The 16,835-nt window shown below is 50.6% G+C and overlaps 1 protein-coding gene across 2 annotated transcripts in view; it reads left to right on the top strand.

The window, feature by feature from the left end:
• The window catches only part of NUP188 (nucleoporin 188), a 1,223,536-nt gene that overhangs the window by 895,802 nt on the left and 310,899 nt on the right, over nucleotides 1-16,835 (top strand). For both annotated transcript variants that reach the window (XM_085614037.1, XM_085614036.1), the window contains exon 29: nucleotides 5,157-5,224. In XM_085614037.1, coding sequence (XP_085470163.1) covers nucleotides 5,157-5,224 — 68 coding nt within the window. The remainder of the gene's footprint in view (nucleotides 1-5,156; nucleotides 5,225-16,835) is intronic.

Genomic DNA, 16,835 nt, shown 5'->3' with positions numbered 1-16,835 from the left:
TGTTTCAGACTATAGATCCGATTCTGCCCTCCTGCTGCGGATCTGATCTTGAGCACGGGAAGGTAGAACAATAAGGTTCCTGTCACAGGAAGATGTGACCACCTCCTAGACAAGACTTGGTCTAATGGGCTTGGGTGGGGGCACTTGCCAGTGCCACCAGACTGCTTTAAGGGCACACTTAGTGCTCTCCATGCATACTCTGGTTCGAGCCAGTTGACAGAGCCCTTGACTCCCGCTCTGGCGTGAAACTGGACGAAGGACATGAGATTATCCTCCCCTCTGTTCCAACCCTTTCCTAAGGGTACTTAAGGGCTTACCTGTGGGTGGGACCCTAGATTCTTCGTGGGACAAGATTCAGATCACCTACCGCTGGACTCAGCGTTGGGAACCGAGCCTGCAACTGGGAAGACTCCTGCTACTCCTGGTCTCGTCGACCTGCAAGTCTACTGCAACGTCTGTGCCTGTGCGCCATGCAGGTTCTTCACAGGGCCTGTGGACATGCAAGACACTCAAAGGAATCTCTCTTGCAGTGAAAGAATCACTCCCCTGCATCTGCAGGCACTGCAATGCAGCTGTCCGGTCTGCTGATCCTGGGCTCCCACGGACTCCAAAAGGCTCAGCAACACAGGTGGTGGTTCTGCAACTCCCTCGAGGCCTGCGCTGTCTTCTAACCTAGTTTGAGGCCAGTATCCCTCGTCGGAACCGCTGGAACAGAACCCCCTTGCACTGCGTCAATTTGCCGTTGCCAAGGCTTGTTGACTCTCTCCTCCAGAGATCTTCGGGCTCAAAGAAGGTCCACCCTCATCATCTTCTGCAGCTATGATCTTTGCCCTCACCGCTTCCTCTGCACCATGGGCCTTCTTCATTGGTGAGCCACTCGAGGTCCTCTCGAGACTCCTATGCCTTCAGCCCGTGGGTCCTCTTGAGGGTGGTCTTGGGCTTCAGTGGGGTCCCCTGCATGCGAGGCGCCTGCTCCAACTTACCTTCTCGTGGTGAGTCACTTGGACCTTGCTGGTCCCAACACTGCACCTTTTTCGTCTGCTAGGTTGGTTGCTACTGCCAAGGCTAGTTGGTGCCCCTGCCGGACACTGTCCCCTTGGCTCTCGACATCCGACGTGGGACCGCTCGTGAACGGTTCCTGGTCTTCTACAGCGTCGCCTGGTCCACACAGCTGTAACTTCAAGGTCACCGTCAACCTCTCCTTCCTCTCCGACAGCGGTGGGCATTCGCCTCCTGGTAGACTCTGTCTAGTCTGCTTGCAGGTACCTCTCATCTCTAATCCACCTTTGGGTTCCTCCAGATTCCTTTGTTCTCTTCTCCAGCGACATCTTCCCTGCAGTCCTTCATTGTGGTCTATGGAGGGTTCCAACGTCACTTGACACCTATGCACCTGGCTTCCCTGGTGTAGGTATCATGGTTCCTGAGCTATCCACAGGTAGGGTGGCTCTGCAACCTTTCATCTTCCCCAGGGTTTCCACAGGTTCTGCCGGGAAGGATCCTTCTTTAAAATTGCAACCTCAGCTTACCTATTGACTAACATTGAGCACGCAGTCATGTTCCCAAACTGCACATGACCTCGGTGAGGTTCCCAGATACTCATCTTGCTTGGTTCCTTGGGTCCCCGGCTCTTCTACATCTTCTGGGTCCAGTCTCGACTTAGGTCGTAGTTCGCATTCCACTATTTTAGTATATGGTTTGCTCTCCCCCTGAAGACCACTGTGTATTTGTGCTACTTACGTGTTCTATTTCTTAAGTATTGTCTGTGTTGTGTTAATATCTCCTTGTAGGAAATAATATAATGTATCTGAAAGAAACAGTTAGTTATAGATTCTTTACCTTAGAATGACCCCCAGTTTTCAGACTGGATCCGGAAAGTTTTTCATCAGCAGTACCTCTGCTGTCGGCTCCGCGTCCATCGTTGGCGTCGTGGTTGCCGGGATGACATTGCGGTAGCTACTTAGAAGCCACCCTCGCGTGCTGATGTCAGTTCTTTCTTTTTCCCCGCCAGCCAGCACAGATCCGGAGATAGCGGTACCTACAGTCACTTTTTGACTGAACTTTTTGAGCGACTTTTGTCGCCGTCTTTTTGAGTCCTACCGACTCCTTATGCATGTAGGGATGCCCGGCTTCAAGGCTTGCGATTCCTGTACCCGACTGATGCAGTGCGGATCCGTCACCGACGTGTGCCTCTTTTCCCTGGAGCACAACCACTACCCCAAGTCATGCTCCGACTGCCGAACCATGGCTCCGAAGTCTTTGCGGGAGCGGTCCCGAAAGCTTCTTGAGCACCGGTAGTCTGCTCCACGCCGTTCGAGGACGTGAGGGAGGTTGAGGGACCGGTTGCAGAGCCATCACCACTTGTCATCCAAGTCTTCGCACTCTGGGTCAGGTAAGTCGAAGCACAAGAAGAAGTCGAAGAAGCATCATCGCTCTTCGACTTCTCCCTGTCGGTCAGCTGACGAGACGAGGGTGCAGGCAGTGCCCCTCCCTCGGATCCGCGTGTGGAGCCTGAAGAGCCGACTCAGAGTTTCCCTCCTTTCCCGGGACCCGGAGCAACGCCTGCCCAGCTTCGTCAGTTTTACAAGGCGATGCATGCCATCTTTGGGCAGCCTGACTACGCCGGCGCGCCTTCAAGCCCAGCGGGCCCCCATGGATCCAGATCGTCGCTGGTTGATCTCATTACATCTCCACCAGCGCCGCTTCCTTCAGCACCGCACCCGCACTCAACGCCGGTCGAGCCCCCGGCCGGCGTCGAGCCCCGGCCTCCATCCTGATGTGGACACGGAACTGGACCGGCGTCGCCCGACTCCGGATCCAGCGCAGAGTGGCGTCATTGTGCCCCTGTTCACTCCTGGGGTCCATTCTAGGCCAGATTGGCACCCAGAGGACGAGGAGAAGGACTGGGAGGGGTCAGGTGACCCTCTGACCGACCAGTTGGATCATGACCCGGACTGGAGAGAGGACCTGGGGGATGCCAGTGGTCTCGATACTTCCCCAGACCTTGGCATGTTGTCGTCTCCTACTGTGGCTACGGAGGAGGGAGCTTCTGGTGTTGCGTAGGGCGGCCAAGGTTCCCCACCTCGAGCTTCCTACAGTGGCGGTCAGGGCTAAACTCCTGTAGGAAAGTGGCTTTCTGTTGTAGTAAACCTCCCACTTTTTGCCAGAGTACTGATGCACGTTTACTTGGTGTGCCCTATGTCCCTGCCAATCAGGTTCCCAGCACCTGTGTTCTTTCCCCAAAACAAACCCAATTGGCTTCTGTGGCCACAGGTCAGCCCCTGGTAAATGGTACCACAGGTACCTAGGGCACTGTGACCAGAGAAGGCCTCTAAGGGCTGCAGCACTTATTTTGCCACTCTTAGAGGTCCTGTACCACTACACATATAGGTGGGTCTGAACTGGGGTGGCGAAGTGAGCTAAAGAACGATGATGGATTCAACCCAGATGTGTGACTGGGGGTGGGTGTCTGTAAAGTTTCAGCTCTCTGTCCATCATCTCCTTGTGTTTGCACGGAGCCCCACAATGCCACCTGTTGGCACAAAGGAGTACAAGTCTAAGGTGTCTGGATCCAGTCTGATGCCTGGGGAATATGTATAAGGTGAGGAATCTGCAGTTAGTTTCCACCAGAAAGATTACTGAAGGTAAGTAAATAGTTCGTCCTGTCCGTGATTCGTCTCATCTACATCATTTTCCGTGAGTCATCCTCACACTTTACAGCCTTGTCTGAGTTCCCTCACCTATAGCTTTGTCTGTGAAGGATTGTCACACTCAAAGCTCTGTTCATGAGGCATCTTCACACCTGTTCATGATTTACCTCCTCTAATAACCTACTGCTTTGTTTGTGGATGACACACTCACCTGTTGCAACATCTGCAAGTCGCCCTCCGAGACACAGCTGTCTGAGAGCGGCCTTCATGCCCAGAGCCTTGTCGCTGCATGACTGTCATGGCCACTGCCATGACCAAGTGACCTCTTTGTCCAGTGACCATCCTGTCAGTGGCCCTCCGTCTCACAGCCATGTCTGCCTGTACCCTTCATGCCTGGAGTCATGTTGGTGAATGACCCTCATGCCTGCGATCCTGTCTGCTAGTGCCATTCACTCCCACGGCCCTCTCTGTGAGTGACCTTCATGCCCCCAGGGCCCTGTCTATGCGTCGGTCTCATGCCCACAACCCTGTCTGCGAGTGACCTCCATATCCAGAGCGTTGTCTACGAGTGAAGCTGTCTGGAAACGGACCTTATGCCCACTGCCCTGTCTTCCAGTGCCCCTCTCTCTCTTTGCACTGTTTGCAAGTGACCCCCATGCCACTGTTCCTGTCTACATGTTGTCTTTACACTCTTGTCTGGAAGTGAAGTGAAGTTCCTGACACTGACAGCCCTGCTGAGGAGGAGGCATCACAGTCATGCCTTCATCTGCTAAGGACACTTATGGCCCAGTTCGCAAGCGGCCCTCAAGGCCAAAGGCCTGTGGTCATCAGACGTTCTTGATTAAGGCTGTCGGTGATACTCTGAATTGGGAGGCCTGTCCTCTTGATGCTGCTCTGTCTATTGCCTTTTCTGTGGCTTCTTTTTCCTTGCACTCCTTTAAAGGAGAGGGGCTGGTTGTCCGCTGCAGCTCCTTTGTGCTGTGCAGTAAGACTGTTGTGAGCTTCGAACCCTCACACAGAGAGAATGTCCACTGTGGCTTTTATTTTGAGACTGGTGATCGCAGGACTGTGGTGTGGGGTGAAGTGGCACTGGGCTGTGTTCAGGTAACATTTGTTGTGAGAATGGCATGCACAGAGTGCTGGTTCAAGGTTGTGGTTTGGGCTGTAATCCTCACAGCATACTATTTGAGGATGGCATGCACGGGCCATTGCCGGAGGGTGTCTCTGGGTGCATTGCGAAGTGATGCCATTAGATAGTGGACACACAGGTCTCTTAGTGGTGGTCTAGCTTTGGCATACAATGGCACGCCTTTCAAGTATGGCATGCATTGGACTAGGCTGCTATGGGGCTGGTTCTGTGCTTTGGCTGCCGATGACATACACTGGGCAGATATACAGGCTCATCCTGCACCGTGACTAACAGTGGACTGCACTCACTGCAGTCATACATTTGAAGTGTGAGTGACCATGTATGCTCCTTAATTTTACTGGTATTTTTTTCCACTGCAGCCAAGTATCCTGGAGACATGCTCGTTCATCATGAGGATTATTTGCCTGGAAATTTACTACGTGGTCAGGTAAGTGTCTGATAACTCATGGGATCGTGGGATTCCTAGTGTATTGAGCTTAAATGCAAGGTATGGACTTAATATGCAATGAGGATGTTCCTTTGCAGCCCTAGGCTGTAATATAATACTGCTCCTGCTTGTGAGTGGAGAAAGGGCTGCTTTTGGAAGTGTGACTTGGATATCAGACTCCTCTCTTAGGAAAACAGCTTACGCTCTCTCAAGCTTTGAGGCTATTCCTTCCTGTTTGCAACCAGCAAAACAGCTTCACCAAGTTGCATTGAGCAGAGTCTTTCCTTCTCTCAGATGAATGGTCACAAAATGTATGTCTGTACTTGGATTATTTGCTAACTGATAAAGAAGGTGACTGGGTATTTGCACCATCAAAAATAGATGTGAATGGGATTTCAGAAAATAATATCTTGCTCTGAGAATGGAAAACTCTGACGACTTGTATGTGATGAACTCTTTGGAACTTTCTGTATCGCTAAGTTCTAAATGTAGTGGATAGTTGGGGTGAGATTGATAAACACATGGTCCAGCGCTCACCCCTGTACATCGTTGGGACAGCATATGCTGTATTTTGTGGCTTCTCCTTTGAATTCTGGCTTACAGAATCTCCCCTATATTGGCACAAGGACGACAGGAAGTGAACGACTAGATACACTTTTGTTACTGTAACACTCAATACCAGTAAGTATCCTTTTTCTATAGGCTTCTCATTTTTGAGACCACAGACCTTGGGCTCAGGTAGATGAAGTGACTTATGTATGGGCACACAATGAGGTAAGTCGGAAAAGTGGCTCTTAAAAGGCACATCACCTGCGTCTTCAGCTCTCTGCCTGCGATGATCACTTCTGTAAGAAGATAGTGGACATTTTGATGCAGCAAATTCAAATGCCCCATTTTCGATTCCTGTGCCACATGTTTAATATGGAGATTAGTAGTTCAAAGTAAAATCCCTGTGACCCTTCATTGACTTTCTGAAGAGATTTTGTAGGAAAGTGGCTCTGTATATACTGTTCCCAAATAGGTACAGTGTGCACAGAGTCCACAGCCCCCAGAGGTTTGTCAGAGGCTAAAGTTAGATATAACCTTACTCTCTAAAGTGGTAGCTTGGTCGAGCAGTAAGGCAGTATCAGAGGACAGTGTAAAGCATTTGTTGTACACACTCAGTCAGCAAATGGTCTCACACACTCAAGAACTGAACTCTAGGCCAATGGTTTTTGTATAAAAATAGGTAGTTGTTTTATTTTAGAACCAACAATAGGTATCAAAATATACTTTCTCAGATTGAGAGGCTTTAGATAAATACTTTTCAATAGGCAATAGACTTTTGAATGCAATAGTTAGTGGTTGCAATCGGCAACACAATTTCAAACACAATAATACATTGAGCTCAATGGGAATTTCAAGTTAAATGCAATTAGTTACTTTAAGGATTACTTTTCTAACTCCAGGACTGGATCCTAGATTCAGTCCTGGGACAGTTCCTCGAAACAGGTGAGTAAATATGATTGTTACTGTTGTGACTTTTAAGCAATATTTTGGTATTTTAAAAGTTGACACTTAAAAACTTTTTCTAATAGAATCACCAATGTTATCCTATGGGAGTAAATTCACTTAGCAGGAAGATGGGGTTATTGTTACTGTTACTAGTTCAGTCTTGGATCCTGGATCCAGCACTAGTGTACCACCTGTAAGTAGTTGAGAGAATGCGTTTAGGTTATACAGGTGATTTTTAACGAATATTTGTAAGTTTGCAAAATCGACACTTAAAAGAAATTTCACAGAAAAACAGTCAATGGTTTCCTATGGAAGAAAATTCAAGTTACAGGTAAAGTATGTTCTCGTTACTTTTGTAATCCAGTGCTGGGCTCCTAGGTTCAGCACTGGGACATCTATCTAAAACATGTAAGTAATTACGTTTTCACAATTGGCGCGATTTTTAAAGAATATTTGTAGGTTGCAAAAATCGACAGAAGAAATTTCACAGAAAAACAGTCAATGGTTTCCTATGGGAGAAAATTGAGTTAGCGGTAAGTATGGTTCTAATTACTTTTCAGGGTCAGGGCTGGGCACCAAGATCCAGCACTGGGATCTCTCCTGATAGCAGGTGAGTATTTTCGTTTTCATTACTCGGTTGATTTTAGGTGAATATTTAAAAGTTTAGAAACTCCACACTTAAAAGAATTTTCAAGGGAAACCAGTCAATGTTATCCTATGGAAGAAAAGTGAGTTATCGGCTTTTGGGTAAGTACTCGACTGGCAGAGTTAAGGTTCTAGGCATAGACTCAGGGGTCTTCCAGGGTCAGGTAAGTACAGTTGTTACACCCTCAGCGGCACAGGAACAGCTGGGTGCAGAGTCAGTTAGGCCCAATGTTATCCTATGGAAGGCAGGGGTCCCTTGGTTGGTGGCTGCTGGCTAGCAGGCCACGCGGCTGTGGGAGCTGGGCTCCTGGTCACTTGCTCAGGGCAAATGGGGAAGTAGATTGGAGTAGAGGTTGCACTGCCAGGGGCACTCGGGTGGCTTTGTGCAGGGTGCTTTTGAGCCGTCGGGCGCTCAATGGATTGCAATGGAGAGGCTCAAGAACGAACAAAGGCTGCAAGCTCGGGGACGAAGATTCTTCAGGTGCGACCACCACTTCGAGAGGTAAGTTGGGTAGTTGGAGGATAGTTAGGTACCCAGAAGTTGGGCACAGGGGGCCGCAGGGCGTCGGGTGCAGGTGTCCCTTTTGGTGTCGGGAAATCTTACCCCTCTGTTGATCGCGGTTGGGGGGGGTCCCTGGTTCTGAGGCTGCAGGCGTCGTCTGTAGCGTCGAGGTGGGTCCTTGGGTGCTGGATTCGGGGTCACAGTCGCCGGGGTACGTCCTCGTGGTCTTTGTCCACTCCAGCACAGGCCAGACTTGGCAGGTGCAGAGTGTGCAGAGTTCGCGGTTCCTGGCTGATGCCAGGGGTCAGTTACTTGCTTTGAGCAGTACCTCTGCTCGTGGGAGTCCCAGATGCTTAGAGTCACAAGGTAGCCAGGTCCTTATTGGCCACGGAAGATGCAGGGATTTAGCAGGAGCAGGTTCGAGTGTCGAAAGGCCGGTAGGGCTAGGGCCAAAGCAGTTGGTGTCTTCCTCTTGTTAGCAGCTGCACGGCAGGTCGTCTTGCTTCTTGATCTTCTTTGCTGGTTCGGAATCTGGATCTAAGGAAGGAAGGTTCAGGGTGCCCCTAAATACTAAATTTAGGGGCATTACAGGTAGGTAAAAGGCAGGGACCACTCGGTCCCTGCCCTGGGGTGGGTACACCCCCTTTCCTAACACTCTCCTGTGGGAGGGGGGCAGTGGCCTAGTCCTGATTGGGCAGGGCTCCCCATCTTCAAGATGGCGAGAGCCCGGAGATGTGCTTCACTTTGCCTCCCCCACCTGAGGGGTGGGGTTGGCAGAGGCTGGCACACCCCCTGTCCTTCCTTGAGGTTTCCAGCCAGTCTTCCCGCCAGAGTAGGGGTTTAGAACCGGTAGGGGCCAGTTGCTGAGTACAGCAAGTGGCCTGGAGAAGCTCACAAAGGCGGCATGCCTTTGAAGCTTCCCCTGCCCATCCTGGGGGAGGAGACCTAGCACCTCGCCCAGGATATGCAATGTTGCAGACCCAGGAGAGCGAATGGCTCTCTACCCAGGGGTCCAGCAACATGTCTGCTGTGTGGCAGCCTAGGCAGCCCCTCAGACAATACGTGGATTGTAGGTTTGGTTCAGGGGGCATCTCTAAGATGCCCTCTGTCGTGCATTGTACATTAAATCCTGCACTGGCATCAGTGCAGGTTTAATGTGCTGAGAAGTTTGATACCAAACTTCTCAGTCTTCAGTGGAGCCATCATGGTGCTGTGGAGTTCGTGTTGACGATCTCCCAGCACCATATACTCTTAAATGGCAGTAATCTACTTAGTGCCCAGGAATGGACCTGGGTACTGTAGGGGCACAGGGCTCATGCACCTGTACCCACACCACTGGCATAGGGCACCCAGCTAGAGGGGTGGCTGATGTATGCCAGGGCAGTGTGTGTGGTGGGCATGGCACATAGGGATGTGTGCCATGTCGACTGTTTTGTTCTGTACCCAGACACTCAGCCTGCAAGGGCAGTGCGTGTGTTTCTGATGGATACATCTGCCAGTGGATTCCTCACCTTGTGAATATCCCCTGCGCCAGCATTCCACAGAACTTTTTTCCCCAGCTCTTTACGCCGACGTGGACGACGTCTTAATGCATCTTCTCCGCTCGTGACTCCGTATGACGTCACGAGAGCCACGTCGGTGTGATGACGTCAGTTCCCTTTTTTCCGCGCCATCGACGCGCAACGGTTTTTCCAGCACTCTCCTGCTACTTTGTAGTCGTTTAGTGGTTACTGTTGGAGAAAATTGTCATGTCTTCGACTAGGAAGTCGGGTTTTAAACCCTGTAGGGAATGTGGGGGCCACATGTCAATGACAGACCCCCATTAAGATTGCTTGTGGTGCCTTTCATCCGACCACGACGTGGAAGATTGTTCCAGTTGCAGAAGGATGAATCCCAAGGCCTTTAAAGAAAGGGAGGCGAAGCTCTTCATGGCCAAGGCTAAGAAGGAGAAGAGAGGTTGGAAGAAGGAGAGCTCCAGACAGGAGTCGTCGACTTCGCATTCTGCGAAGTCGAAGAAACACCATAAGAAAAGGAAGCATTCCTCTCGGCGCCGGTCTTCGAAGAGCAAGGCGTCGAGGTCGACTTCGCCTCGACGTCGAAGTAAGGATGTGTCTCCTTCTCCGTCTAAGTCTCCAGAGGGATCTCCTTCGCCGAAGCGGACTCCGGCGCAGTCACCGGCTCAGTCACCAGTTCCAGTGGAGTCTTCGGCTTCTGAGGCCGAACAATTGCAAGGAAAAGAGCCTTCTCCAGAGCCGGATGATCCTGGGGCGCCTGTTGAGGACACAGCGGCGCCCGAACCAGGTACTCCTCACCCTGATCCGGGATCAATCCCTTATCCGCAGTTCCCGACTCCGGGTGCGGATTCGACGCATTTTTTAAATGCAATGTATGGGATTTTCCAACGGGCTGCCTTCCCATCCAGCGCACCTACTGGTCCCGTGGGTCCTATGGCTTATACTCTGGGAGTGCCGCAGCATTACGCTCAGGCCCTGTTTATGCCCTTTCTGCCGATGGCGCCTTCGTGGCAGTTTCCGGCGCCGTCTGGGGATCCATCTCGGCTTCGATTGGATCGTCCTTCTTCGGAGCCTTCTTCGACGCCGTTGCCAACTCCTTCGGCACCGCGTCTGGCGCCTCCGACTCCAGCGCCGCCGACTCCGACAGCTCTGGCTCCACGTTCGGTTCCACCGACTCCGCGTACGGCGCCGGCTCCTCGGATCCGTTCAAGGAGAGAGGCGCAGAGGGTCTTGGAGGAGGAGCGTTATAGAGTGGAGGTGGAAGACGGTGAGGTGGCCACGTCTTCTGACGAATTTGAGGGGATTCAAGAGGCTAGTGGCCTGGATACGACTCCGGAGTGGGAGCATTCTTCCTCTAGGTCCTCTCCACCGCAAGAGCTGGCTCCTTACCATCTGGTTATAAAGAAGGCCGCAGAGTTGTTGGACTTGCAGTTGCCCTCTGCGGAGTATAAACCTAACCTTCTGACGGAGGTGTTGCATTCGCCTACCTCGACCAGTGAGCCTTTGCTGCCTTTTAATGAGGCTATTTTGGAGCCAGTTATGGACGTCTGGCGTAAGCCACTCTCTTCCCCGGCAGTCTCCGGGCAGGTGGCGAGAAGATATAGGGTGGCACCTGGAGATCCAGGTTTTCTATCTTCACACCCTTCTCCAGAAAGTCTGGTGGTACAGGCGTCCTGCTCGAAGCATGCTTCAGAGGCTTATCCTCAGACTCCTGCGGATAGGGAGCCTGAGAAGGCTGATCAGGCGGCTAAAAAGACCTTTTCGTCTGGGAGCATGGCGCTTAAGTCCACTAATGCCACCTGCTTGCTAGGGCGCTATGTTCATGCTCTTATGGACTCAATAAAATCGTTAGCCCCTAAGTTGCCAGAAGGTGATAAGGCGTCCTTTATGGAAGTGGTCACGGACACTCAGGCAGCTGCAAGGCAGGTGATTCAGTCGGGGCTTGATATGGCTGATTCGGTGGCAAGGATAATGGGGTCATCTATAGCCACTAGGAGGCAAGCGTGGCTTTGTTCGTCTGGCTTCTCTACGGACGTTCGGGCCACATTGGTGGATTTGCCATTTAACGGACAGAGGCTTTTCGGTGAAAAGGCTGATTCCGCCTTGCAGAGGTTTAAAGAGAGCAGGGTGACGGCGAAATCTTTAGGTCTGCAGGCTCCTGCTAAAGGATTTGGACTTAAGAAGTTCAGAGGTTTTGGGAGGTCTTCATTTCGCTCCTACCGGCAGCCTCAGCAGCAGCAGCAACAGCAGCAGCAGAATCCCCTCTATAGGTCCTATAGAGGGAGACAAAGAGGTCTGAGAGGTTCTGGCCGCAACCCCTCTTCATCTTCTGCCTCCTCTGCTCCCAATGACGCTTCAGGGAAGCAGCCCTAGATCCCCCATCATGGATCATGTAAGACCTGTGGGGGGTCGGGTGTCCCACTTTCTGCGAGGTTGGAGATCTGTTACAACCGACCTTTGGGTTTTAAACCTCGTGGAGACTGGGTACGCCCTTCCCTTTCGGGAGTTTCCTCCTCCTTACCCTCCTTGCCAGGGTTACTGCTCAGAGGACCATCTACTTCTTCTGCAGAAGGAGGTGCTAGCTTTGCTTCAAAAAGGTGCGATAGAGGTGGTTCCAGAGCAGGAAAGGGGTCAGGGATGCTACTCCCGGTATTTCCTGATTCCCAAGAAGGACGGCAGATTGCGTCCGATACTGGACCTCAGAGTCTTGAATTATTACCTAAAACAGGAGAAATTCAAGATGCTGACCCTTGCGCGGGTTCTTAAAGCGTTGCAGCAAGGAGACTGGATGGTGTCGCTCGACTTGCAGGACGCGTACTTCCATGTTCCAATCCTGAAGTCGCACAGGAAGTATCTCCGTTTTACGGTAGGGTCGCAACATTACCAGTTTGCGATCCTTCCGTTTGGTCTTACTACCGCACCTCGAGTCTTCACGAAGGTGATGGCAGTGGTGGCAGCCCATCTCAGGAGGTCGGGGATTCCGTTTTCCCCTACCTGGACGACTGGCTTTTGAAGGCAGAGTCCCCAGAGATGGTGCTGCATCATCTGCAGGTAACATCTCAGCTGTTATTCGACTTGGGTTTTTCGATCAATGTGCCCAAATCTCACCTGGTGCCCTCTCAACGCAACCTGTTCATAGGGGCAGTACTGGACATTACTGTGTGTCAAGCATTTCCTCCTCCTCAAAGAATTCTCGACATACAGGAGATGGTCCCTTTATTTCACAATGGAGCGGTTGTTCCAGTTCTGAAGGTCCTTCGCCTGCTCGGTCTGTTTGCTTCCTGCATTCTGTTGGTCAACCATGCACGCTGGCACATGAGGGCGCTCCAGTGGTGCCTCCTCAGGCAGTGGTATCAGCACAACGGAGATCTCAGGGAGTCGATCAGGATCTCCAGAGAAGCTGCAGCGGATCTATCTTGGTGGAGCGTGGAGGGCAATCTGTCTCAAGGAAAGCCCTTCCATCTACCTCCATCTGTGGCCACGGTGATAACGGATGCCTCCACCTTAGGGTGGGGTGCTCATCTGGGGGTTCTGGAGATCAAGGGCCTTTGGTCTCCAGAGGAAAGGTTGCTTCATATCAACCTTCTGGAATTGCGGGCGATTCGTTTGGCACTCAAGGCCTTCCTCCCTTCCCTTCGCGGTCAGTTTGTTCAAGTCCTGACGGACAACACTACCGCGATGTGGTATGTCAACAAGCAGGGAGGAGTGGGGTCGCATTGTCTCTGCAGAGAGGCCCTGCATCTTTGGTCCTGGGCTCAGGACCATCAGATGTGTGTGTGATTGAAAATCATCTAGCTGGGGTGCTGAATGTGTGTGCAGTCTCAGTCGGCAGTTGTCTGACGATCACGAGTGGCGTCTTCATCCGGAGGTGGTCCATCACATTTTCAGAATGTGGGGGTTTCCTCGTTTGGACTTGTTTGCCACTCAGGAGAATGCACACTGCCTGTCGTTCTGCAGTCTTCAGTATCTGATGCAGGGAGCATTGTGGGGGCGCATTTCAGCCAGACTGGGGCTTAAAGCTTCTTTACATGTCCCCCCCCCCCCCTCCCCCCCCCCCCATACCCTTGATTCCTCGAGTTCTGAGGAAGATTCATCAGGACCGGGCCCAAGTCCTATTGATCGCCCTAGATTGGCCACGAAGGGTGTGGAACACAGACCTCCTTTACCTCTTATTGCACCCTCCGCTCCGTCTCCCTCTTAGGGCAGACCTCTTGCAGGGGCAGGTTCAAACCCCCCCCCCCCCCCCCCCCCCCCCCACCTCCAGAGCCTGCACCTTCATGTCTGGAGCTTGAACGGGCAACCTGCATTCTTTCTATCTCCTGCCAGAATGTGGTGGGTGTTATTTTATCAGCCAGAAGACACTCCACCAAATGTCTATTCTGGTAGGTGGGACAAATTTGTTAAATTGTGTTGAGAGAGATCAATTGATCCTTTGCAGGCCCGTCTTTCTGATATTCTGAGCTGCTCTCTTTTTTCCTGGCTCATAAGGGTTGTGCAGTGACTATTGTTAAGGGCTACTTGTCTGCCTTGTCGGCCTTTCTTTGCCTGCCAGACCAACCATCTTTGTTTAAGTTTCCCATAGCCCTGAAATTCTTTAAGGGTCTCACTAACTAGTTTCCTCCCACTCCATTTATCATTCCTCAGTGGGATTTGAATTTGATCCGGTAGCGGGACTGCTTTGGGATTCAATTCATAAGGCAGATGTATCCATCAGAACAGCAAGTTACTTACCTTCGATAACGCTGTTTCTGGTGGATACAGTATCTGCCTGTGTATTCCTCACTGACTCACCTGCCTCCCCATTGTCTGCCTATTTATACCCAAAAAATAATTAGTATGAAATTCATGTGTTTTATTCTTATTCAGAATAATGTGATTTCTTTTCACTAGGAAATGTCTGTTTTAGAATTTCCAGTTTTTCTTCTTTAAATTGTATACTGTGTATACTTGTGAAATGTTGTTGGTTCACCCGTTCGCCTTGAAGGCACGGAAAAAATGGGTGGAATTGACGTCAGCATGCCGACAAGGTCCTTTTATGGCTCTGATGACGTCGAGCAGGGTTGTGAGCGGAGCCATTCCATTGTGACATCCTTGTCGACGTGGGAGAGCTATAGTGAAGTTTCCGTGGAATGCTGCGCAAGGGGAAATTCCACAGGCAGATACTGTATCCACCAGAAAAAGCGTTACCCCAAGATTTGCAACTTGTTTGTTTTGTCTCTCAAGCCCAGCAAAAACTTGCTTGCTCTTGTGTCAGTTAAAGGTTATCTTTCTGCCTTCCTATGGTTCACCATATCCATTCCTTTTCAAATCACTGATTGATGCGTATCTTGAAGGAGTTGATACACATGTTCCCACCAACACCTTTTATGATGCCGTAGTGGGGCCTGAGTTTGGTTCTCACCTACCTGATGTGCACTGTTTTTGAACCGATGTACAGCTGTGCTATATGCCTTTTGAACATAAAGACTGTGTTCCTCATTGTTTTCATCTATGCTCAACGAGTGAGTGAACTCCAGGCCTTGTCCGTCCAGCAATCTCACACATCTGTCTTCTCCTCTGGAGCAAAGCACCTTTCTCGAGAAAGGTAGTCATGACCTTCCACATAGGGCAATCCATTACTTTGCTGTATTTCTATGCCCCACCTCATCCATCCAGGTAAGAGGAGCGACTCCTAGGGAGACATGCTAATGATTTCTAGGAAAAAATACAGTAGGAGCCTGCTGTAGGAAAGTGCCCCTTTTTCTATTGGTTACGCCCACGTTTTGACTCTGGTACTGATGTCTTCGACTGATGTGCACTGGGTCCCTGCTAACCAGGCTCCAGTACAGTGCTCTTTCCCTAAAAACAAGGTAAAATTGTACTCCAATTGCCTCACACTTCAGCACCCTTGTAAGTCCCTAGTAAATGGTACCCCTAGTACCTAGGGCATGGCTGCTAAAGAGGGTCCCTAAGGGCTGCAGCATGTACTATGCCATCCTATGGCACCCCTATACAAATTGCATGCAGACTGCCATTGGTCATTACATGTTCCCCAGCTACATGATGGCTTTACTGAAACCTATGGTGTTTGGTATCAAACACCTTGTCTTTAATTTGCCATCTACCTTGCACTACAACACAGCCCGGACACGCCGACCGCAGACCTTTCTGACATGCCAGTCTCTGGCAGCGCCTCATCCCGTGGGTAGCAACGACATATCCACAGCTCGGATCCCTTGCAGCCGGACACAAACTGCCTGTAACGCTCAACCAACACAAACTTGAAACATGGGGTAGCAGCCAGAAGCTGTTTAGCACATGAGTATCGGGTCCTGCCACACATGGACGCAAAACAAAGGGGGGGGGCTGCGGGCTACTTGTTTTTTTTGCATACAATATACTTTCCTCCTTTTCATTTCTTTGACCCCCTTTTTTTTGTATGCACAGTACCTAGTTACTGTTGATAGTGAATCTTTTATTGTCACTCATACACAGCTGGTTGCCAGTGCATCTACTGGCTTTATGGGACTGCACCCGCACATCTGAAAGAGACACGTTAGTGATAGATTCCTTACCTTAGAATCTATCACTAACTAATGTCTCTTACAGATATATCGTTACACAAGTAAGTAACTTGTGCGTATGTGCGATAGTAGACATTTGCCAACGCCTAGGTCCTGGAAGACACCTATGTGGTCAGCAATGTGGACATTATGCCTTCCTGCTCGCCTTCTTTCCTGCCTCTCACCTCTCGCTTGTCTTCTAGCAAAGGCCGTACATGCATCTGTCAATCTCATGCTTGACCACTTCTCACATTACTCCAGGCGTGTGCTGTAACAATATTGTATGATACTACTATGACCTATGTGCTGATTGTAATGCCCAACATTGTTTACTATTGCATCTGACTTATGTTGTACTAATACTCAAATCCAATAAAAATAGATTCACAAAAAAAAACACCTTGTCTTAATAAATCTGTACAGTGCAAGATTTATTGTGACTTGCATCTTAGAGGTACCCCCTCAAAAACCTTCCACTATCTAGTGTGCTGGCTGACTGGTATGGTCCAACCTGCCACGCAAACATGTTTCTGATGAATACATCTGCCAGTGGATTCCTCACCTTGTGAATATCCCCTGCGCCAGCAACATTCGGAAACTTTTGTTACTAACCACGCCGACGAGGACGATATCACAGAAGCACGGCTCCGCTCGCAGCTCCGCTGACGTCACTGGATCCATAAGAGGACCTCGTCGACGTCAGTTCCCTTTTTTCCGCGCCGTCGACGCTAGCGGTTTTCTGGGACTCTCCGTAGCTTTGGCTAGTTACTTTGTGTTTCTGCTGGTGTTTCTCTTTCTTCTTGCTTCTTGTTAAAGATGTCGACAAAGAAGTCCGGATTCAAGCCGTGTAGGGAGTGCGGTAAGCACTTGTCCATCACGGATCCGCACGAGGACTGTGTCTGGTGCCTGTCGTC

The sequence above is a fragment of the Triturus cristatus genome, chromosome 1_2 (assembly GCF_964204655.1).
Source record: "Triturus cristatus chromosome 1_2, aTriCri1.1, whole genome shotgun sequence".
In the NCBI taxonomy this organism is placed as follows: Eukaryota; Metazoa; Chordata; class Amphibia; order Caudata; family Salamandridae; genus Triturus; species Triturus cristatus.
This window is presented reverse-complemented; position numbering and strand designations above follow the sequence as displayed.